Genomic DNA, 23,209 nt, shown 5'->3' with positions numbered 1-23,209 from the left:
AAATCATAGCACAGACAAATCCCTCACCTGTGATGTGTTGGCAGAGGAATTACTATTTGCTTGCTGTTGATGAATTTGTGCAAGCTGCTGTTTCTGCATTAGTGCCAGTTGCTGTTGATGTTGCTGGTATTGTTCGGCTGTAAATGCTGAACAAAATATAAAACGAGAAAATACTATATCAAAATATGTAGGTGTTGTGTATATAAACACATCTATTTTATAATGCTAAAAAAATAATAATACACCACAGCAAGTTCCTAAGAGCCTTAATGTACCTTTATGGCAAAAAGGCTATCATCCTCCTAAAAATTTTTGTTCAAATTAAGCCTTCCCTTTTTAAGTGTTTTTTTTAGTATATAGGCTTTAATTGCTCTGCTTCATTTAGCTCAAGATACCAAAAAGGGACGGGGAGGAGGGAACCAGAACACAATCAAACCCACCAAAAACCCTCTAATAACTGATTAAAAAGAAATTACAGGTAGCAATGGCATCACTGTTTTCATTTTTTAGAACTACAGTATCTGCATTATTAGTAAAGTAGGTTTATATGCAAAACTTGGGAACTGCATGCTTTCAAGCCCTCACAGATAGCATTCTGAAGGCAGCAAGTACCTAAAATTAAGATTTATGTTTAAGTTTAGTTGAAAACATTAATTGGGCATGCTTACAACTCTGCAGGCTATCATAATACAGTATTTCTGTTGTTTTTAATCACACTTGTACAAGCAACTCCATCAATACAGAATTTGACAGAACTACATCCTTCTCTCTAAAATCTCTGAAAGGTGATCCAGTAGTGAATATATCACAAGTCAACTAGAATTTTATCCAGCTAGCCCATAAGTATAAAATTGACAAAAAACAGTGTTATTCATACAGACTCACAAGGAGATGCCCAATGGTGCAGGGATGGGGAGTCAACATTGGTTAACTCTGTAAAAAGTTATGATTTTTTTTTTAATTTACATTTCCAAAATGAAAGTAAGTCTCAGTTTTCAATTTAAAATTGAATCAAGGCTGGAATGTGAATCCCCTTGCAAATTCAGTCTAGGATACACCTTTCAGATTTTTCCTTCAATTTTATCTTCAGATTGTACAGATGCTCCCAAGTAAATGCTGTAAATAGTATTCATACTTCTAGAATGCAGTGGAAGTTCACTTCTGGGGAAGTTCACTACTGTTTGGCAACAAATCACCATGACACTTGAAACCTGTTCACAAATCACAATTTTTAAAGGTTTTTTTTTTTTGTTCATCTACTGCCCCTTGAGGCTTGCTTGGCTGAAGAAAATCCACTTCTATCAAAACTATAATCATCTCCTGTTTCTGGATACAACAGGATTCTAAAGAACAACTGTGCCTTATATATAAAATTGAATAACAAGTCAATACAAATGGCTAACCAAAATAAGAATTAATATTTGGAAACAGAGTAAACACTGCTGAGCATGCATTTTTCCAGTGTATTTGTTTTTGGGTTTTTTTTTTCGTTAAACATTGTTCCAAATCCTTCTATTATGTACTGGAAATAGCACTAATTTATTACTAGCACTTTGCTATCTAAGCACTTGAAGTTGTAAATTTTTATTCAGCTGCTACATTCAGGTTACTAATTTTTTTTAAAATAACATTCTTCAGCAAGCAGGGATGTAGCACTTGTTTATATTGCCACAAGTGACATTACTTCCCAATACTCTTAGAGTTTTATCTCACTTCGACTTGCTTCATTTCTTCAATGTTTTAAAGTTATTCCTAGGGGAATAGCTTAGCCATAACAACACTCTTACTAAAAAAACCCTCCAGACTAGAATTCATAGACCAAATATTCAGAAGTTGGCCGTTTAAATTTTATATACAATTTAAATTTTTTTTCTACTTTACATAAACTAAAAGCCCTTTAGATTTATTTTTTTTTTAAACTTGTCACCTAACACAGAAATTGGAGCAAGAAAGTTTTAGCACACAGATTAGCATGTAGAAAGCTGATCAGCAGTAGCAGAGGGGAAAAAAATGGATGTACTGTCCTGGTACTGATAGATATTTCATTTATATTGATCAGTTAGTAGTGACTTATTAATTGTTTTTTTAAAAACCCTAAAGTTTAGGATCAGTATGGTTTAGCCAACATAGTGCCAGTGACACTGAAGGTTCCATGTATTAGTAAGGCATTTTATTCTACGATATGACACTGTAAATATATTGCTTAGTAACAGGCTATGTAAGTGATATAAATAAAGACAACTCACAGACTGACAGAGGAAAATGGGCAAAAAAGGGTATCTTATACCACCATCTTTGACTGAATTAAGATTAACATTTCCACCATCATAACCATCTCACTTTTGTCCATTTGAGTAAGTAAAAGTTAAAGTTTCAGTTTTCAACCCTTAGGTACATTTTAGATTTAAGCTATAAAATAGAGTTGTTGTAAGCGCAGTCACCTATGTAGCTTTAACCAACTCCAAAATACTGTGGGTTTTTTGTTTTTTTTTTTTTTTTTGAAAACAGTAAATAAAGTTTATTGAGACAACCTGTGTTTGTTTAGGATAGCCATTATTTAGGACAAGTCTTTAAGTGCTCCCCCTTCTTTCTGGAAGCAACACTTAGAAGAACTGTATTTTTCCAACTGTGCATCAGTACATTTCTTTTTAAGTAGTCTGTGACTCTTACAGCTATAAGTTTCCCACCACCATGAAAACAGTTATACAGCTGTAAAAGTAAACAAGTGACAGAACCACCCACTATGACCACCACCCTCATGTATATCCAAACTGCTTCTCTTACTTCTGCTCAAATAACCAAATGCACTTACAAATACCGCCTTGAAAATGCAATGGAAATGGCTATTTACCTGCCATATCTGAAAATGCACTCAAGAACATTTCACTTCAGGTTTTTCAATTTAGGTTAAAACGTTCAGCAACATTTTTGCTGCTTCCCTTATTAAAGGTAAAAGCCTACTAGACATTTCAAAATACTATTTGCAATACTATCAGAGATTTACTGTGAGATTCTGAATTAATTAGTTGCATCCAGTTTAGAAACGCAACACTGCCCATAAACGACTGCTGCAAGCTACAGCCTCCTAAAATAATCTGATTGATACTCCCTTTTCCATTCCACAGTGTATGCAGATATGCTCATGTACCAGAAGAGGTTATAGATTATAATTACATAAGCTAGCTCTTCCCTCTCCATGCTAAAGAAGCACAACATTGAAGGTTTAATGAAAACATTACTGCTACTGAGAACTATCCAAACCAAAATTAACCATTATTTCTTTTGAAGACCTGCAAACTAGGATAGCATACTTATTGCTCTTCTGTTAAAAGCCACCATGTATTTTGGTAACACTGTCACTAGGTTTCTTCCCCTCCTGCTCTCAGAGTACAGTCTATATTACATTTCAATTGAAAAAATAAGCCTATTGATTGTGATATGAGTTGCTTCTGAAAAATGTCATTCCCATGCACAAAAAATGTTTGTACTTACTTTACATGAAAGTACTTCCACCTATTTAACCTTACGTATTAATTTTCTGTGGCACACAACTGTGACTGGAATTGGGGAAGGCTTTCTGGGAAATCACACATATGCTCAGCACAGTGAAATCATGGGTGTACTGACTGTGCCTCTACATCTGCAGGCACAGTCCTAAACTTCTTAAAGAGCTAGTCTACGTTCAGCTGTCTTTTTTTAAAAAGCAATTCAAGTAGAATGCACTGCAGACCATAAAAATGTAGCCACTATTAATGGGTTAAATATATGGCTTGCAGAGAGTATTTTTTTCTTGCCTGCAAAGCTAGCATAGGTGCAATCGCACAGGTGACAAACTTAATATCTTGTTAACAGTGTCCCCAAGAACTTTCTTCCAGAAATTTTATTACCTCCTCTCATTTTTATTCTAAAGAAGAGAAAGGGCACAGCTGAAAATTTTTCATCTGTATCAGAGAAAAATGCCAAATGTAGAAGTAGCAAAAATGAATGTCATTTTCTTTTGTGTCATACACTGCTCTTTATCTGCCTGGAAAAAACCAGCATCTAAGAAGCAAGCCCAGACCTTTTCTTTACACTTAAATCGGCAACCAGGTTTCTGGTAACTCAGAAGAGTACTGCTACAAAAAGCTACACAAAGTTACATATTCCTTATATTATTGAAGACCTTCAAGGCTTTAAAAAAAAATAATTAGTAAAGCAACAGACCACTGAACAACAGCTTCAAATTAAAAAAAGGAACAAAACATAACATTCAATGGTTAAAGACAGCACATGAGATCTTAAAACAGATTCTTGCTTCAGCAGCTCTAGACAAGAGTGTAGTGTTTATAGACTCTTCTCAAACAGCATGCTAGGGCCACAGTGGTATGGTTGCATCTACAGTAATGACCATTTTAATACTATAGAATTTACTGAATTGGACAGTGACAAAACATCCAGTTTCATTCACTACACAGAATCCAGTGAGGGGTGGAAGTGGGAGTACCTCAACCACCACTACTGATACACTATAAGCAAGAACATTAAACTGTCTTTCATAGTTAAAAAGCATACCTTCCCTCAACTTCTACACACTATCCAAGACGCTTTCAGTAATTTATGCAAGTCATCTGACTCCTTAAGATAACCTCTCAACTCCTTTCCTAACTTTAACATTAGGAACCTTCAAGGCACAACCCTATCTGGAGTTAGCCACATCTCAAGATAGTTGTCAGAAGACGGGTAGCTCAAGTTTTACTGAGAGACTAGGCTTTTACTCATTTGTTTGCAGCATACTGTTTTGAATTGAAACAATTAAAACTCAGTATGCTTCTGAATTGCTTCTGGTAGAATTCCGAATCAAGTTATAACATTTCAGTTGAGACAACCTTCAGGATTTTAAGTCAGTACATCATGTTATGCTGTTATCCTCTTCATAACAGCTTGTGACAATGCCTGCACCTCTTCTGCAACTGTGTTAGTGCTATACTTTGGCAGCAAGAGAAATGTTTTCTGCCTTACAGACTGCATAAAGGAATAGAAGGTAGAAGAAGAAGCTTCAGGAGTTTGCAGCTACCAATACAAGTAAAGAAACATTGTACATTACTGAGACTGACTGATGGGATAAACGACTGCTTAGTATCTCCTTAGCGACAGCCACAAGTGTTGTGCTATAACCCAAATTTTCAAAACCACTACACTATGAATATGTTTACTACAATCATTTACATGACTATAAGCACGATATTTGTAAGCTTTGGGGCAATTATATATAATTTTTTTGCTCAAATTAAGCCAATGAATAATATGTTTCAATTGGATGATTCTGCTTACATATCTACCAAATTCTGTGGCATGCTGATACTCAACAGGTGTTGTCTTCTGCAGCACAGAGTAACAGTGATGCTGTCAATGGACTTCTCAAGGATCCATAGTTCTCACCAGTTTTATACTGCAATATAAGACTCTTTTTTACAGTGCTAATTAGTTTTACCACAGCATTTAAGATGTAGGAGCCTTACAATGCTGTAGCTTATGTTTAGCTTCTCTGAAAAGGCAAGTCCTTCCCAGAAGTGGCTGAAACCAGTGAGGAGGGGGCCTAGCTGTGGAATCTGTATGAACAGATTGGTCTTTGTATGGTAAACAGGCACAGCCTCCCTCCTGACTACCGCTTCAAATTTTACTATGAGGTGACTCACTAGCTGTTACTCGGCTTCCCTGAAGTAGGAAAATACAGACTTACAAAAAAAATGACCACAAGAACCAGTTTCCTAAACACTAGGAAGCATATCCTGGAAAGCAGAAAATGCATGTGTAAACTCCTGGTCCCTCTCCTAGCATTCCTTTCGATTTTCTGAATGGAAGATGCTCACTAGATTTGCCAGGGAAGCTTTGTGGAGTAAACACAATGACCTACCCAGGTAAGTTTTTGGGTTTTTTTGTTTTGTTTTGTTTTTTTTAATAAAGTTTTAAAAAAATTTAATATTGAGATACTGAAACACTTAATTAAACCTTTCAGCAAATGCTTCAGTCCTGTTAAACATTAAAATAATAAGAATTAGGTATTTAAATTACAGTAACTTAAAAACCCAGTTGCTTCATAACATCAAGTTAAGTATCTGTTCTCATGAGAAGAAATGTTCTTTCAGTAGGAAAACTGAAGCATTAAGATTGTAAGTTCCAAGAACCTCTCTAAAAATCCATTCAGAGTACTGGATTCCCTCATCCTTCCAGCTGAGGTGACGGTCATTTAAAAAGGCAGTTTGGATCAGGTAACAGAAGAAAGATCACTTCACTAAAGCTTCCAGTTGATAAATCCCATGAACTACAGAACTGCTAAAGTATGTGGAAAGATGATATATCATGTTACAATGTTTTCTTCAGGGAAATACACAAGGGCATCACATCCCTGCTGTACAAGAGAACAATTAGTGGTTACTAATGCCGAAGTGCATGCAAAGCAAACATCATTCACAATACTAAGTAATCCAGAACATCACATTTTTTATCTCTATCTTGTGAGAGATGTTATCTGGCTTACATTGCCTGGTTAAAGATTTTCTACTGTATAGCAAGTTCTCACCAGTGAATTCGGAAGATTGGAGAGACTTAGAGCCATCAGTGTGATTTAGTATTTGATGCACCAGGCCCAAAGATGTTTCACTTTCTGAAAAGAAGTTCAAGATTGATTTTACTTAAACATGGCATTAGACACTATGAGAACATGAATCATTATGCCCTTGATTATTACTACAACAGCCTTATATTTCAGCCCAACAGAACTTAAGTGTGGAATTCCTAACATCAGAACTCCAGACTTAGAAATTATAAACTAGATATAAGGTCTATATATGCATTCCCTACTTGGTAGTGGAAGAAGAGACAGAAAACAATGAGGATTTTTACTAGCTAGAAATGCTTGCTACGCATTTAGATTTGTCTGCCCATCATTCTTAATATGACTTTCCACCAAAATGTCACAGGCCAGTTGGGGTACATGGTTTACTCTGCAGTTATAAATGTGACCATCCTTGCATGGGATGCAGACAAAGCATAACAGTTTACACAAGGCCAAAGATCCAGCACTTTGGAACAAAGTATTACTCCAACCGGGCTGAAGCTGAATAAGAAAATCTAGTATCATTACAAAGTCTCCAAGTCTCCAGAAGTGCTCAGATGTTTTAGTAAGCATTGATTCTTCCCCCATTCCCAGTCACATTTCCCAGACTAAAGAGGCTTTTCCTTCTAAGTGTTCCTCCTTCAACTAAGCCTACAGCAAGCTATAAAAATCTGTTACTCCCAAGGTCATTACTTCTTCAACTAGGATCTCAACATCTCAGCCACAGATGGGCCAAGACTGTTAAGTTCCAATGAGAACTGAAAATGGCCATTATAAATGTTGGTATTTTTCATGACCAAGTTTATCCCACAATGTGAAAATAAGCATTTGGAAAAGGGAAAACACTAAAACAGACAGCAGTGTTGAGACTATTACAGATACAAGGGTTAAATAAAAAGATGTAAACAAAGCCAGTGATGGCATAACAGCAATGAAAAGGTAGGACGAGTCCTACTCTGGTGCGAGGAACTGTGACAAGGATTGAGGAGCTTCCTTCCTGCTTCTTTCCAGGAAAGGGATGCCTCAAGACAGGTGTCGGGCATCCTTAACAAGAACACGAAAAAATAGTACAGATCCATCAACCAACATTACAAATTTGGAGATGGAAATGCTAAACACATATTTGGGAAATGAAAGCATAGTTTACCATCCTGCTACACGCCCAAGTGTGCAAACTTGCTTTTAAAAAGCAGATTAAGAGATGCGAAAAGAAGCATCCAAGTTTACTGGAAAAAAATGTTATTTCTATGGAATTACCACAGAAAAAGTTACCAAACAGCAAAGCACAACTTGCAGTACATCATCTAAATCTCTAGTTTACAAGAAGATGCAAGGTAAGCTACTCTGGATTCTTTAACTATATTCTGGATGCCTGCAGTTTTTCACATGCAGTAAGGTCTACAATCCCAAACATCATAACTCTTCAACAATTTTCACTAAGGCTCCTGCTAGAATACTTAAGCTTCTTCTTAAAGAATTACAAATTGAGTGAGTAGACTAGTTAACTGTTAGCCTCTTTAGTCCTGACATCCTGCAGACTTTCATTTCAAAGTGACCCAGCTTCTGGATGAAGAAGGCAGAAAAGAACAGAGTGCAAGATGAGTGCCTGGTCCTACTGTGGAGCCTGGGAACCAGTGCTCAAATTTTTCACTAGTGACTGGTATCTCTGGTCTGCCTCCTAAACACAAGGCTGCAATGGAATTATACATGCTATGCAGTTTTAAATATCTCGAAGTTTGTTTACTAAATGCGAGCATCCAAAAATATGAATGTAACATATTAAACAGCAAGTCTTCAGCAGGAAGCAGAGCCTCTCTATAATGCGATGCAGTTTGAAGACTAACATTTGCCTGGCAGAACTACATCAATCAATTAATCTAACAAGAATGACTAAATTCCTGGGACACAAATACTTCAGATGAATATTCATGCATACTGCACACTCCAGACTTAAGATTACAATTCAGAAATTTGATGAGATTGTCAGCAATACAGGCTCCTTTTCTGAAGTAATTTTGTTGCAGCTTGTTCAGAGTGAATAGCTTCCCCACTGAAAGAGTTATTCCTCCACAGGAATCATGCTTTTACACTCTTTGCTTGCTTTTTAGTAGTGTTCTGTATAACATATGCCTGAAGATCCTTGAATTAGGTCCTTTTGCAAGAGGGCAAAAGGATGCTTTTTCATAATTCTTCAGTAAGTTGAAAAGGAATCACCCTCTTCAAAAGCGGTGCTACTTTTTCTTGGCCACTTGATCCTGCTGCCAAAGCCTATCCTTCAACACACAAGTCCAATACAAGCCCCGTTTTCAAGTAACTTGTAATGGATTTTTTTTTTTAACGACATCCCTTCTCAGCTTACATGCAAAATCTCAATGCAATAACTTCATATTCCACTGATCTTTTATGCTGAGCACTCTGAAAGCCAGGACCAGAATAACTTGCATTTCTTCAGGGTCAAAGGCACTTCAAAATGTTTATAAAATACCTGGCTCTTTGGGGAAACCTCTCTCTGATCTTCAGGATGAAAAACAATGCTTCCTGTAGCCAGGGAATGGTATGTCACAGCACAGCTTTTATAACATGTCCTCTGATTAACAGAAAGACCTGAGAGACCTTCTCAACTTCACACTTGTGCCAGCCATATATAACAGACTTGAAAAGCAAGGTTTTCCACAGCAACTCTTCCATGTCAGCAGCATGTTGTCTGGATCATTCAAGCTGGAAAAAGCTCAAGAATTCTCTAAACTTCTTTAATATGGAAACAGACAAAGCTTATCACTTGATGGTGCACAATAAACACAGCAACCTCTGCTGGCCACTACAGAATCTCAGGATGAACTTTATCTTAAGGGTAAGCAATATGGTTTGCCCACAACTCATGGTAGCAGCGAAAGGACAAAAGGATTTTTAAAAATAGAGATGCATTAATAAGTGCTTTCTGGTAAAAAGACCTACTGCCACTTCAAAAACCTAAAACGCAACGAGAAACAAACCTAAAAATCCACACGCGCAACAAACTCCCACCTTTAAAAACAGCTAAGAAAAAGGAACAGGAACATTCTACAAGGTTGTAATCTGCAGTAGTGAGTATTAGAAAAACTTTAGTACAGATGTTAGATACTTGATGTTCTTTACAGTATTTGCTACAGAAAGTAAGACGACATAACTCAGCAGCTGCAGCCCCAACTGACATGCACCTGTGAAGAAGTCAAACTCATAGGTATGAGACATACAAACACACCTGTAATCTGTGTAGACAATGTGTCTTCAAGAATCCTTTAAGAAACTGAAAAAAGAACACTAGAAAACAGAATGGTACCAAGATGAACTAGACCATATGCTCCTTTCAAATACCTACCCCTAAACAGATGACCATCATTACACCACATACACACAAACTCACACACACCTCCAATGCTACAAGAATCCCAAATAAGATTTTAAATAATTACACGGGTACAATCTACCTGGTTATATTAATAAGTGACTATCCAAAGACTGTGGTAACTAAAGTATATCTATGAATTTAGACAGTTATATTTTTATGGAGTATTTCATTCCTGCACCAAACCCTAACAAAAATATGAATCTAAACTCCACAACATTTAAATTTGGAAAAGCTTGGAATACTAACTTAAGTATTTTACACAGATGAGATAAACTATCTGCATAGAATTCCAAGAACAAATGAACGTAACATGCTAGGCACTTACACATATGTATTACTTTCCCACACAATTAAAAATACAAAATTAAAACCTTGTAGAGAACTCATCACCATAAATAACAATTGGATTTAATTCCTAAATGGATGTAAGACCAATATCTTAATAATCTATTTAACAAAAAAAAAGATTTGGGGGGTGGGGGAGGTGGAGGGGGGTGTGTTTGTGCACTTACATACACACACCAAGACACATGCTTTACACTCAATTTAAACAGCCAATTTTTCAAGTCTGTGTTATTCTCAGATGTAATGTATTGCCCATTACTACTTTATAGTGTATTTATAATCTATTCCTCACACATTAGTTTTGTTTTCACACTAGTAACCTGACTACCATTTTATCACAGTTCAGACTCTGGCCACTAGACAGATCATGCTCTCCTCTGGACTTGGTTTACTGATTTGAAACACTGGAGCAGCAGAACTTAAACACCAAAAGCCATACTTAGATCACAAGCCAGAAGAATTGTCAATTTTAGCCCTAATACATTTCCAGCAAAAAGAGTCATATAAGAGAAAAGAATAAGGGATGGGGGCAAGGACCTACTCTACAACAGCATGGAGAGGAAGCATGAAATAAAGCAGCAGAACAAAGCTGCCCACTAAGTCTAGAAATGTAAGGAGGACAAATTTTCAGAAAACACAAAAAATCCCCAGGTGGTACAGGGAGGAAAGGTACAAAATGTATTGGAAAACAAGAGGATTAAAGTAATCTGATACCAGGGTAACACCCTTCAAGCAAATCTCCAAAACATCCCACAATTTGGGGAGTTTATTAGGTATATGCATCTCTCCCCACACAACTCCTATATTATCCAGATTTTCTAATTTGTTTCCAAAGCCATAATTCAAAATGGCAGGGGAAACATTATTTTAGAGACTTCTTACAAAATGGGGGTCAACTTTTAAAGTTATTTCTTTGCAAAAAACATCACTTTACTTGCTATAAAAGGATAACATTTAATGTACCAGCTGATCAAAATTCAAGATTTAAGTTACATTCTAACTATGCAAATACCAGTCTCCCAGTGTGAAGAACCCAATACAAAGAGATATGCTATCCAATATTATTCCAATTAAAGAACACCACCTCATCAAGTTTTCTTAGGAGTCAGGTCCTCAATTCTGTAATTTAGGTTCTATAAGATATAATCTGCCACTTGCTGACAAGATGTAGAGGTGATTAGTCCAAGAGTTTTGCCAAGCATGAGCAGATGCATCAGTGGGGGTGGGCTGGGTATTTTTTGGATGGGAAATGGCATTTAATTTCATGTAAATTCAAGTAAAAATTCATAATATGCTGGGATTTTAAATGCAAACATTTAAACTAACCATTTCCCACCACCACACCTTGTACTAGAAAAAAATTTGGAATGTAATATTTATATCAACATTTTTAATTTTAAAAATCCAGATCTGCAGAGTCAACTTACACCCTACACAATACTGGTTTCTAAGATTTCATATTTCTAAATTCGTAATTACATATCAAGCTAAAATTTGCATAAATTTGAGATGCAGTACACTACTGCTAGCAATAAATACAAATAAACATTGTATGTAGCAAATAAAGAGATAGAAATGAAGATGGGCCATTACTATCAAAATAGACAATGATGTAAAGTATGGATGACCTAATGATATTCTGGATTTTCTGAGCCAAGTTTAAAATTTCTAGAAGCAAGTTTGTCAAAATAAACATACCAAAATGTGCTGAACCACTGCTACTTTTACTTTGTATAGAGGTACTGCATGTCTGGGTCCCAGGTTGTGCTGTGCCTGTTCGATTTACACCCCTGTACAATTTCCTACAGGAGAGTTCGTCATTGTCACTGTCATGTAGGGATGGTGTCCGAGGCCTAAAATGCCGCCATCTACATGATTTGATATTGACTAGTATCTGACTGAGGTCTTTCGAGAAAGATTTGTCCGAGGTATTCGTTTCTGAGGTATTGGCAAATTGACTGATTGAAGAGTGTTGTGATGAGGAAAACATTTCCAAATCCAGCTGATGAAATGTGTTATCGTAGTCCGAATGTGCTCTGTCTAGTAGCACCCTAAAAACAGGAAAACAATGCAGAATTACACAGTGGCAAGAAAACACCAAGAAAGTCACCAGTTTGCCATGTGTACTTGCGGACGACAAAGGGATAGAAGTAAAAGAAACTACACAGAACTCTCCAGAAGAACCAACACCCCGCCCCCAACCCAGACACAGAATGCATGACTATGTATTATTTTACAGTAAGTAGTACATTTAGGTTTCTCTTCATATTTATATTCTAACTTTTATTGTTTGAACAGCTATGTACATCATCATGTATGTATTAAAACACTGCAACAACATATATAATTTTAATTTTTTTTTTTTTACATCAGGCTGGAAGATGGAGTTCCATAATGCAAAGAAAAAACACTAGAGAATAAAATCACTTAAGTAACTAAAAAGCAATTCAAATGCCCTCCTAAAGTAACTTCAGCTCAAAAGCCTTACTCCTATACCTACTGAATATACCTACAATCATGCCAATTCAGTGGGGATGTCACACACTAACTTCCAAATCCCCTTGCAAAATCCTAGTAAGAGCCTTCAGCTCCCATTCTGCTTTTGTCAATATGCTGATCTGACTTGCTAGTAATACATGAAGAATCTGAAAGCCAAATCATGTTCTTACTTTTTTAAAATTAAAATTTAATACCAATGTACCATTTTCTTAAAGACATCACATAATGTTTAAGAAATAGCACTTCTACACTGAACAATTTATAAATTGTTTTTGATAAAGATACTTCAGGCATTTTGCTTCTAAGCAAGTCCTTAATTCTTTGGTATTTTTGACAGTGTTTAACAGTTATTGTCACTTCTAAGTATTCCTCCCGAAATTCTCCTCTACAACTGGCAAATCACCAAATACGGTCCAAACTCAGAAAAGCACTTTCTGAAAAATGTGATGTTTGCTATTTTTAAATACTACTATTTGAAGACAACTATGCAAATCATTTAAATACAAACCATCAATCACAACTGAAAATATACATGTATTTTTCACCTCAGAACTTGGGAGTGCCAACAATAAAAAAAAGCCCTCTAGAAACATTTAAGAAAACAGTATTAAAGTGGCTTCCACTACTGCAAAATAAAAATGGAGACAATCAGCTAAGGAAACCTGAATCAAATGGAAATATTTAAAAAGTCAACCTCTGATGTCTCCACTTTTAAGGGGTTTGGTTTTTTAAAACTTTGCTCTTTTAAAAAGATGTCTTATTGTTTTTTTTGGTTGGTTGGTTTTGGGGTCTGGTGGGGATTTTTTTACATTTTATTTTTAAAATCAGCAACAATTATGTAGCACTTACCTTCCACCACGGCCGACCCGTCTTCGTGCAAACCCAATACACCTCTGGGGTACAGTGAGGGTGGTTAAGCAGTATCTGTAACGCACATCTCCTAATCTTCCCTCTTTAGGGCTACTCCATGGCCAGTTGCCAGGTTGGTCTAAATGAGGCTTAAAATAATTTTAAACAATTAAACACAAGATGTTTTCCCACAACGACGCTCTGTTTTATGACACATAAGGAAATTCTACTTACAGCATAGTACTGACAGCCTGCTTTCCTACGGAAGGCGAAAGGACCATCGGGATCATTTTCTTCCTCAGCCTCCGAAGAACCAGACAAAACCTTTAAAGAGTAGACGGGGGGTGTATGAGGAGAGATACTAGTAAATTCATGAGTTTTACGTCTATTCTTTCCTCAAGAGCAGCATAAAACTCCAGAGGTCCTACCTGGGAGAGAGGTTCTTCATCCGAACTAGGAAAATCATATTGATTCAAATCTTTAGCATTAAAGACTGGCAGTGCAGCAGGACTTGTCTGTTGAGGAGTAGCAGCAGCAGACGAAGGTAAGACTTTTGGCTTCTTCTCATACTTTCTTTTGGGTCTAATAACATCAGGTTTATCTTGCTGCAAGGCAAAAAAAAAAAGCAGTGTAAAATTACACAAGCAAATTAGATTAAAACAAGTTTTAAAAAACTCCTGTGTAAGCAAGCTAAAAAGTGAACTCATCTCTCCATCTTGATAGCAATACAAGCAGTCATTTAATGAGTATCTGTATTTAATTTCCAGTAATTGAAACAATTAACAGACAAGGTGGAATCAAGCACTGTTTACTCAATCTGCACTAGATAAAACACTAGCGGTTAAGATAACAGTACTACTTTGGAAAACTAGACTAAAAATATATACAATGATCTCCAGGAAGCACCCGGGGGGGGAACGATAAAGTGGCTTTGGTGGACACCTGGCATCCAGCCAGGGTCAACCCACCACACTAACATTTTAAATTAATAGGCATTTATGCAATGTTAGGGAATTACTAAGTATCAAACAACACTTTAAAGGCAAAAATAGAAGTTAGACTTCTCAAAGATACCTAGAATCTCAGAAAATCCTCTAAAAATTAAACACATTTCCCTATACTATGCAAATCCAAGTGCTTTTCCCAAGTTTCCAAGAAACAGATTTCTTTCACCCTGTGAGACACTACATTGACCCAGAATCATTAACAGGTAAGTACACTCCAGCAATCTCAGTTACAATACTCTACTATCAATGGAACCAATTCAAGCCACTTTGTCAGATTCAGAACAGCCTTTGGACATTCTTCAGTTATAAGAAGTCTTTGTTTAAAATTCAAATTATACCTCAGCATTGCTCCTGTGTTATCTGACCTATTTAATATGCTCAGTTGTTGGCACTGTAGCTATGCTTTGTAAGACAGAAAAATTAAAGCCTGCAGGAAAAAAAGTCCTGATCAGCATTCTAAATCAAACAAGATTAGTTGATACTTTACTTAAATACAAACCCAGACAAAGATATACAGCATGCTGGGAATATCAGTGGATCATACTTAAAAAAAAACAAAACAAAAAACAACCCTCCAGATTAAAGTTACATGAATTTAGAATAAGATACGGGTTTTACCTTTATCCAGTATCTAGGTAATAAATACAGTTTTCTTCAGGATATCCTAACTTTATGGACAGTATTAGAGAAAAATGTTTGTATCCCCCAGAATAAGAATACAATTGCATGTGTCCTTTTGTAGTTCGTCTACACTTCCTTTATTTGTCTTGAGAAAAGCCAGTAGTCTATATGCTATCATCATAACTCCAACAGATCAAAGCATTTTATTCCAATTGCAGCTTTGCTAGTCTATTTCCAGTTTCAAAAAGCTTACCCCTTCTCCCATCCTAAAATGCTGTATCTTGCATACGTGACAGCATGAACTAGTAACTCGGTTACTGACATTACTCACTTTAACTTTAAATTCTTTCAGTTCCATAGCTTCTTGGTGTTTAAAAGGACTGCTGTTAGTCACAGGAATGATGGGAATAGCATAGGTAGGTTTAATTGGCTGCCGCTGTGCCATGACCTCAGACATGATCTCTCCACTGTAGTCACCCAAATTATACCTGAAATCAGAATTATTTTTTTTATTGGTTGGAATGTTTACAATGTATGTCTGGTAAAAAGCTGCACAACAGCTGCAAGACTAGTACTTGCAACTTGGGGTAAAGGGACATCCAGGATGACAGCAAGAAGTACAGAAGTATTGTTCCAGAAAAGGGGACTACTAACATGGAAACTCCATTGCGATGACTAATGCCAACAAATAAATAAAAGGATAACTACCCTGTAAAGCCTGTAAAACATCTCTAAAAGACAATAATGTAAAGGAAAGAAGCAGAAACTGGAAGGAAAGGAGAGGGTTTCCCCCCCCCCTCACTTTGGGACAGGTACCTTTTAAAAATATACATTTATCACTCAAAAGGTTTTAAACAGGGAGGCAGAGTGCCTTATTCATCAATACTCTCTCTTCTATGTTATGGAGTAGTTTCACAACAAGCAGCTCCATGAAACATATTACATTTCAAGTCCTGTGGGAAGTGCTGAGTTGAAGTGCAGTTTTCCATTCTGAGGGGGGCATTGAGTCTTTCCTCTATTCAACAGCTTATTTTCTTGACAAAGGTACTAGAAAACCTTTGAAATTTCTTCCCTCTCTTATTTCTAGTGAAAATGGTCAGTGCTTGAAAAAAATGCCACTGGTACAGACATTCGACTTGTCTTCCTAAGAAGCCAGACTAAAAAGTTAGTTTTAGAGCTTTAAAATACTGACTCAAAACATTTGTTTTCAAACCTGGATGCTTACACTAGAAAAGTCTATTCAGATTCTAAGTATCAACCTAAACAACAACTCCACACTGCAAATGTGGTTCTCAGTTGACTGGGAAAGTGACAGTTGACAAAGCAGAGCATTTGGTCTTCAGCACAGCTGACAAACAGTATGTCAAAAGCAGCACTACTTGGAGATGACTCAGAGAACAACATTTTATACTGTACAAAATATTTATTTGTTTTCCTTGAGGGTATTAGATCAGGCTTTGCTAAAAAAGAACAGCAATAATGAAAAACAATGGTAATGATTGGAAATGGCCTAAAAATTAGCTAGGACTTTCTTAAACTATGTATTCAAGCGTAACATAAATTTCCAAATGAATTTACCTGAAACTATGATCTCTCTTCCTGTATAGTATATAGAATATATACATACATTTAAATGCATGAACACACGTAAAAAACCAATGTAGATTAGTGTGATGGGTCACTCTCCCATAAGCAACTTCCTAACGTATTATTTTGCTCTCCATAGCCATTTATGAAAATATGCTATCCTGCAAATGTGAAAGGGTCTAAATACTTATTTTAAAAACCTATCATTGTTTTAAGTATTTGTGGGAATCAGAATACAAAGTAGTTTCCAAAACTTTCTGCAGCAAATTTCAATAAACATTACCTCTTTTCCATAATTTCCAGTGTTAAATGCAGCAACTCTCTCTTGCTTTTTTCCCTCCTCTTTATCATCTCCAGGATGGTTACTGCACGACTCAGATCTCGACGCAGCTTAAGCATCTTCTCATAAGATGCTTCATCATTTTTCCGATTCTGTAGATACATAGTGTATATGTTTCCCCACATAATTCAGATTATTTAATTTAAATGAAGTTCTAAATATTTATGTATATATATATAAAAAAAAATCACACGCTAACACAGAGAAGCATGTGCATGCTATCAACGAGCTACAGCTTACCAAAACCGTAAGTTTAGCAGTAGATTTAGTGAAAAAATAGTGAATACAAACTTTTATTCAGTAGCTGTCCTAAAGTAGTTTCTTTTATGTTTTTATCCTTGCAAATTAAACCAAAACACACCCAACTTCTATTGTTTTATACTACATAGCTGAATTGTTTCTTTATGTAAACTACTTTTTGAAAGGGGGAGAAGGAAGAGAAAAAAAGCAGAGGGGGGTATTGATCTACTTACTTTTCGTGTCTGCATCTTTTCAGTTCGTCTTCTAAAAGCAACATAAGGGTCATTTGTGCTGGAACCATCTCGCTTCTCTTGTTTCACTGCTGGGATAAGAGAGGGACCTCGACAGTTTTTCCGCTTTTTAATCCAGTACTCATACACTTCTCTGATCAATTCATCATCTTCCTTCAGCAACAGCTTGGCCTCTTGCAGGCTGACTGGCTAAATGCAAAACCCAGCACGTCACTTTCATATAGCAATATATAGAGTGCGTATTTCAAATTCTTTATTCAAAGTACCGTTGTACCTGCTGCCCGCTGCCCTTTTCTAGTCTGTCTATCATCTCCTCAAATTGCAAAGGAGAGATGTCCATTCTTTTCTTCAACTTATTCACAAAGATCTCGTCTTCCGAATCCAAGTCATAATCCGGCTGCTCAGCATCCAAACTAAAAGCTAATGATACAGTGAAAGTTAGTTTTACTACAGAGATGTTTTGTTCCAAAAGCAGCATCTGAAGTACACACCAGGTTCTTCTGAAGACAAAACCAAAATTATATGTTTGAATGTTGTAGTAATGCTACTTCAAAGTTAGCTACTTTTTAATTGAAAAAAATTACACCATTAAAAAATCAGGAATGAAAGTTGGTATCTATCTGACTATGCTTTTGTGAACCAGTGAAAGCTTACTAGTGGTCAAACCAGCTAGCAGCTTTCTACTTCATTGCTTTCAGTAAGAATTTTTTAGACTGGTCAAAATTTTCAATGCTGTCTAGTATTCTGCAGTTTTATGTATTGTATTATCAACAGTTAAGACTTCAGCCCAAACACACTTCAAAGGTACTTCTACAAAAGTATATGCAGACTGTATTACAGTGACCTTACACATATTCTCATCAATGATATTGTGATGTAGACGAGTCAAGCTAAACTAGCCCAGCATGGTCTACCCTATGTAGCAAGGCATCTTCAAACACAAGTAATCTTTTGCAGAACACAAAGAACTGTTCTGTTTTCCACAATATCCTATGAAAATGCAGCATTCTGCATTCAAAACAAGAACTCCCTAGTTCTCATGCCTCATGCAAGTTGTTTTAGTTCATAAGAGATACGAATTCCTCTCCAACTACACACTTGGAAACATGTTGTGAAAAGCATCACTTGCTTTTAATAAATAAATAGGTAGAATACAATGCAGCTGAAAATCACCATTTCAGCTGTTAAACAACTAGATAAGGAAAAGAAGAATGAAAAAGTGTGACCTTAATATCAGCATGGAAGACTGCTAGTATTAATCTCTTCATTTGCTTAGGAGCAGAGGAGCATGCTCTGATCTACCTGATCTTCCACCTGATCTAGTGGAAGTTGTCCCTGCTCGTTGCAGGGGGGATTGAACCAAAAAGGTCCCTTCCAACCTAAACTATTCTATGATTCTAATACTTTAAGCCATCACTGAAGCTCAGACTGATATAGAAGTCTAACATTTAACCAAAGTTAATTAGGCATGAGATCCATTTACATAGCACAGACACTACTTTTAGAACTCTAATTACACCATGCAACAGAACTCTGCAACAGATTACATTTTTTATAACGTTTTCAAAAGTTAGCTGAAGTAACATGGTGCTCGTATCAAGGGTCACATCCATACAGGGTAGCTGCTATCTTCCAACAAAACCAAAATCCCAACACATTTGCAAGTCATCAGTGATATCAAAACCCACCTACTTTTAGATGTAGAATACTTCCATCCAGGCATAGGCAAATACTACTACTACTACCATTTCTGCTTGGTTTCCCAACCCACTCTACTGTTGTTTTAACCTGATTAAGCTTCAGGGGACAGGCACTCTGTTTCTTAACTATGTATTATATATTCTCCTCTTCAAGTAATTTGTGTCTGCCTTTGCTAATGAACTTAAATTTCCCCGCAACCTGTAACTACAGAGTGTTATAGAGAGCAGAAACAGGCCTTTGAGACTGCTAAATTTAAAGTATTAACATATAGACAAAGACTCAAGAAAGACAGCTATCTAATTCTTGATCAAGAACTAAATATACCTCTTCAGTAAGAAGTGTGTATTCCTTTACACGTCTGAAAAAAATTAATTCTCAGAAGTCAGTCCTAATGTGAGCTCAACAGACATTTAAGAGTACTCTCCTGAACTACTAGCAAACCAAAGTTCTCAGTGTAGACTTCAATGAATGAGTTACTTTACTTACGCTGTATGTGAATCAGCTGCTTTGGCATTTTAAATTCTCCAGGATATATTGATTCATAGTATGCAATATTACTTTCTGCTTCTGGAACCGGTATAACCATGTTATCCCTCTTCTCTCCATATACTTGTTGTGCTGAGATAGCCCGCTGAAGATGATGTTCCTATAAACAAAAAAAGTCAAGATGAAAATCTTTCAGAGCTCAGACTTTTTAAAGTTGAAGGAAGTCCGTTTCTTTGCAAACGTTCGCATTCCAAATCACTGAGACCAGACCTAAGAAATGGATAATGCACCCTTGACTCAAAATGCATTCCATAAACCTGAAGGTTTTTCCAGTAGGTGGAGCTCTCCCTCTTACACAAACACACATCTCGGTTACTAAACTTAGCGAGTCAAGTTGCATGTTCTTGGCACCCAAGCTACATAAATCTATCTTTATGTACTTCTGGAGAGACACTTAAGATTGATTAGACATACAGATTATAAGTAGCTGAAGACAGATATTCACTCTGGTATTATTCTGTATTTGCTATGACCATTTATTGCCAGTGATGTCAGAAAACCAGAAAGGAGGCCTGCCATCATCTATTAAGAAGAGAAACAACTATTTTTACCCAGACAGATGATGATTCCTAAAGACATTCTCATTTATTGCAATGCTTTCCACTATCCTCCTTTTTCCACTCCTAATCTGTCAAATAAACTTTATTATTAAGCTCTAAGCCACAAGGGTGAGAATAATTAATTTAAGAAATCTGCAACTGTTTTTCAAGCTCAAAAGTAAGTTACATTTCTATCTGTTACTACAACCCAAGTAACAGATTAGTAACATTACAAATTCTAGTAATTTCTAGTGCTACTATTCAAATGCACTCCATTCTTCCTGTGGTGCTGCCAAGACAGTAAGTAGTATCAGCAGAGTTCACAGAGTTACCAACAAAACCCCACACAGCAATACGTGTGCATATATAAAAATGGTTTACTGACAATGCAACATGGTATTTTTCTCCCTAGTACCCAAAGCTGGTTTCTTAAGTTTCTATACTGTTCCTTCCTAGGTGCTCAGTAAACCAGTGACGCATCAGTTCTGCCGATACAGCTATTAGTGAGATGCTATAAACCAGGTTACTGAAATACTCAAAACAGGAACTGCAGCACAAGGGTAGCAGGGATAATTGGTTTTAATATTGAAGTAGAAACACATCAGTGTTCATCCACATGATCTTAATACATCTTTGTCTGACTTCAATTTACTCCCTCTTCAGTACAATAAAGGCAATTAATATATTCTGTCTAAAGTTAAATAAAAAAATATTCAAGAAAATTCTAAAATAGGATTTATTGTAAACTGCAGTTAGTACAGCCTCAAACTAGAACCTGTTCCAAGGTATAATTCTGCTGCAAGGACTCACGAGGATTTTAGCCTACCTTTACCTTCAAACAAGCTGCAGAGATCTTTCACATCTGTCCCATTACAAAGTTTCTTCATGAAAAGAGATTAATCGTGAGAATACGACATACCATACAGTTGTGAGTAAAACTCACTAGACTGATTTTGATCTTCTAGGATTTTTAAGTGCAGACATGTATGTCACCTAGGAGATGTGGCAGCTGAAATTTTCTTGGGTATGGTACAAAATAATCTCTTTCCTACCTTTTAGTGAAGCACTGCTGCCAGACACCTCAAATTTGTGTAAACAGTCATAATTCTTCAGGATTTTGTCCCAACAGCTACAACTGTTGCAGAACAGGGAATTAAGCTTTATTTCCATACAGTACAGTAGGATTCTTTGTCAAATACACAGTAATAGTCAATGGTTTTTGAGTAACAGCAAAGGCTTACTGTTTTTATAATCATATGAAGGATTCCTGGTCCATTTATTCCAATTTGTGTTTTTAAACACAAATAATTCCTTCATTTCAGGGAAGAAAAGGGGGTTAGACTCTAAATTAAGATTTTACTTTCTCTAATCCATCTCTGATACGGAAATGGGCAATCCTAGTTAGTACCAGTAGTCTATACTAATTTCCTAACAGGTTTCAGTAACAAGTATTCAAAGAAATCTTGACTATACTCTTGAAACAGAAAGACAAATCATAGTTTTGCCCAATTTTCATCCCCATTACAAAAATACTTGAGCAGAGAGCATTAGCAGACCCACATATTATGAAAGCAACCAGATAAAAGTTCCTCCACTGAAACAGGTAAACTAATCTGTTCATACCTGTTTCAATTCACCACAAGAGACACTCCACTCAATAAATGAAAATAAACAGACAAGGCAACCTCCCCTTTACACTCCCATGCACCAAGTTCTCACTTATTTGGACAGAAATCAGGAACAGCAACTTTGACCCCAACTTCAACATCTCAGCCAGTGGCTCAGCACCTCTCTCTCTCCTGAACATAATCAGGTGCAATTTGTAACTCTGGAAGCACTCATTTTTAACATGAAAGCACATTAAATTTCTACAGTTAACTAACCTACTACAGCTTACAGTTTCTATTTTGCAGTCATTCTCCACTGTGATTGCACAGCTGATTACTCCCACCCAAATGCAACACCTCATTCATCTGAAATCACAGCTTTCCATTTTAAAATGGTTTCCTCAGTTTGCCAGAATGATTTTGAATTCCAAATCCTAATCAAACATACTGGCTGCACTTCATGTTATCTTGATTTAATATGTAGATGCTGTAGTCCAAATCACTCCTGAAAATACCAACAGGCATTTAAAGACAGACCTCTTCAGAAATTTAACAAACCTTTTCACTTTGACTGGTCATCCATTTCCAGATACAGTTTTCCAATTGGATATATTTCCACTTTACAACGGTTTCTACAATACTGTTTCCATTCATTGCATAACAGAACAGTATCAAAAAAGTCTTTTTTAAAAGTCAAGATGCAACTATCCACTAGGCCCCTTGCCCTGCCACAGGAAGGAGTTAGACTGGATTAACCAGGGTTTGTTCTTGAAAAACTCCTATTAGTTGTTCACTAAGAGATTAGTATCTTCCAGGTGATTAGTGGGACCAAATAATTTACATTATCCATATTCCTCCAGGAACTGCTGTTAAGATAGCTTGTTTGTAACCCTCTAGCTCCCACCTTTTCAACAGGCTGTTTGTTATGGGGTTTTGGTTTGGGATTTTTTGTTTGAGGTTTTTTTGTGGATTTTATGTTGTGGGGTCTTTTTTTAAGTAGCACGGTTGCAGTGCCTCTTCCCCTTCTCCTCTGGAACATCATCTGCCCCTCAGAAGTTCTCAAACAGCTGTGAAATTATTTCAGACTGTTTCTT

At 36.4% G+C, this 23,209-nt stretch overlaps 1 protein-coding gene across 8 annotated transcripts in view; it reads right to left on the bottom strand.

The window, feature by feature from the left end:
- EPC1 (enhancer of polycomb 1) overlaps positions 1-23,209 on the bottom strand; it is a 71,304-nt gene that overhangs the window by 3,735 nt on the left and 44,360 nt on the right. For 3 of the 8 annotated variants that reach the window (XM_075046283.1, XM_075046254.1, XM_075046270.1), the window contains 11 exons: positions 19,910-20,069; positions 17,997-18,142; positions 17,705-17,911; positions 17,175-17,323; positions 15,636-15,792; positions 14,105-14,281; positions 13,911-14,000; positions 13,677-13,825; positions 12,027-12,379; positions 6,560-6,643; positions 28-146 (listed from right to left, as the gene is read on the bottom strand). In XM_075046283.1, coding sequence (XP_074902384.1) covers positions 28-146; positions 6,560-6,643; positions 12,027-12,379; positions 13,677-13,825; positions 13,911-14,000; positions 14,105-14,281; positions 15,636-15,792; positions 17,175-17,323; positions 17,705-17,911; positions 17,997-18,142; positions 19,910-20,009 — 1,731 coding nt within the window. In that variant the 5' untranslated portion in view covers positions 20,010-20,069. Of the gene's footprint in view, positions 1-27; positions 147-6,517; positions 6,644-12,026; positions 12,380-13,676; positions 13,826-13,910; positions 14,001-14,104; positions 14,282-15,635; positions 15,793-17,174; positions 17,324-17,704; positions 17,912-17,996; positions 18,143-19,909; positions 20,070-23,209 lie in introns of all 8 variants that reach the window. The other 5 variants (XM_075046262.1, XM_075046277.1, XR_012652962.1 and 2 more) reach the window with 4 other exon arrangements.

This window comes from Buteo buteo, chromosome 2 (assembly GCF_964188355.1).
Source record: "Buteo buteo chromosome 2, bButBut1.hap1.1, whole genome shotgun sequence".
Classification (NCBI taxonomy): domain Eukaryota; kingdom Metazoa; phylum Chordata; class Aves; order Accipitriformes; family Accipitridae; genus Buteo; species Buteo buteo.
Note: the sequence above shows the minus strand (reverse complement) of the source record. Positions and strands in the feature narration are given on the sequence as shown.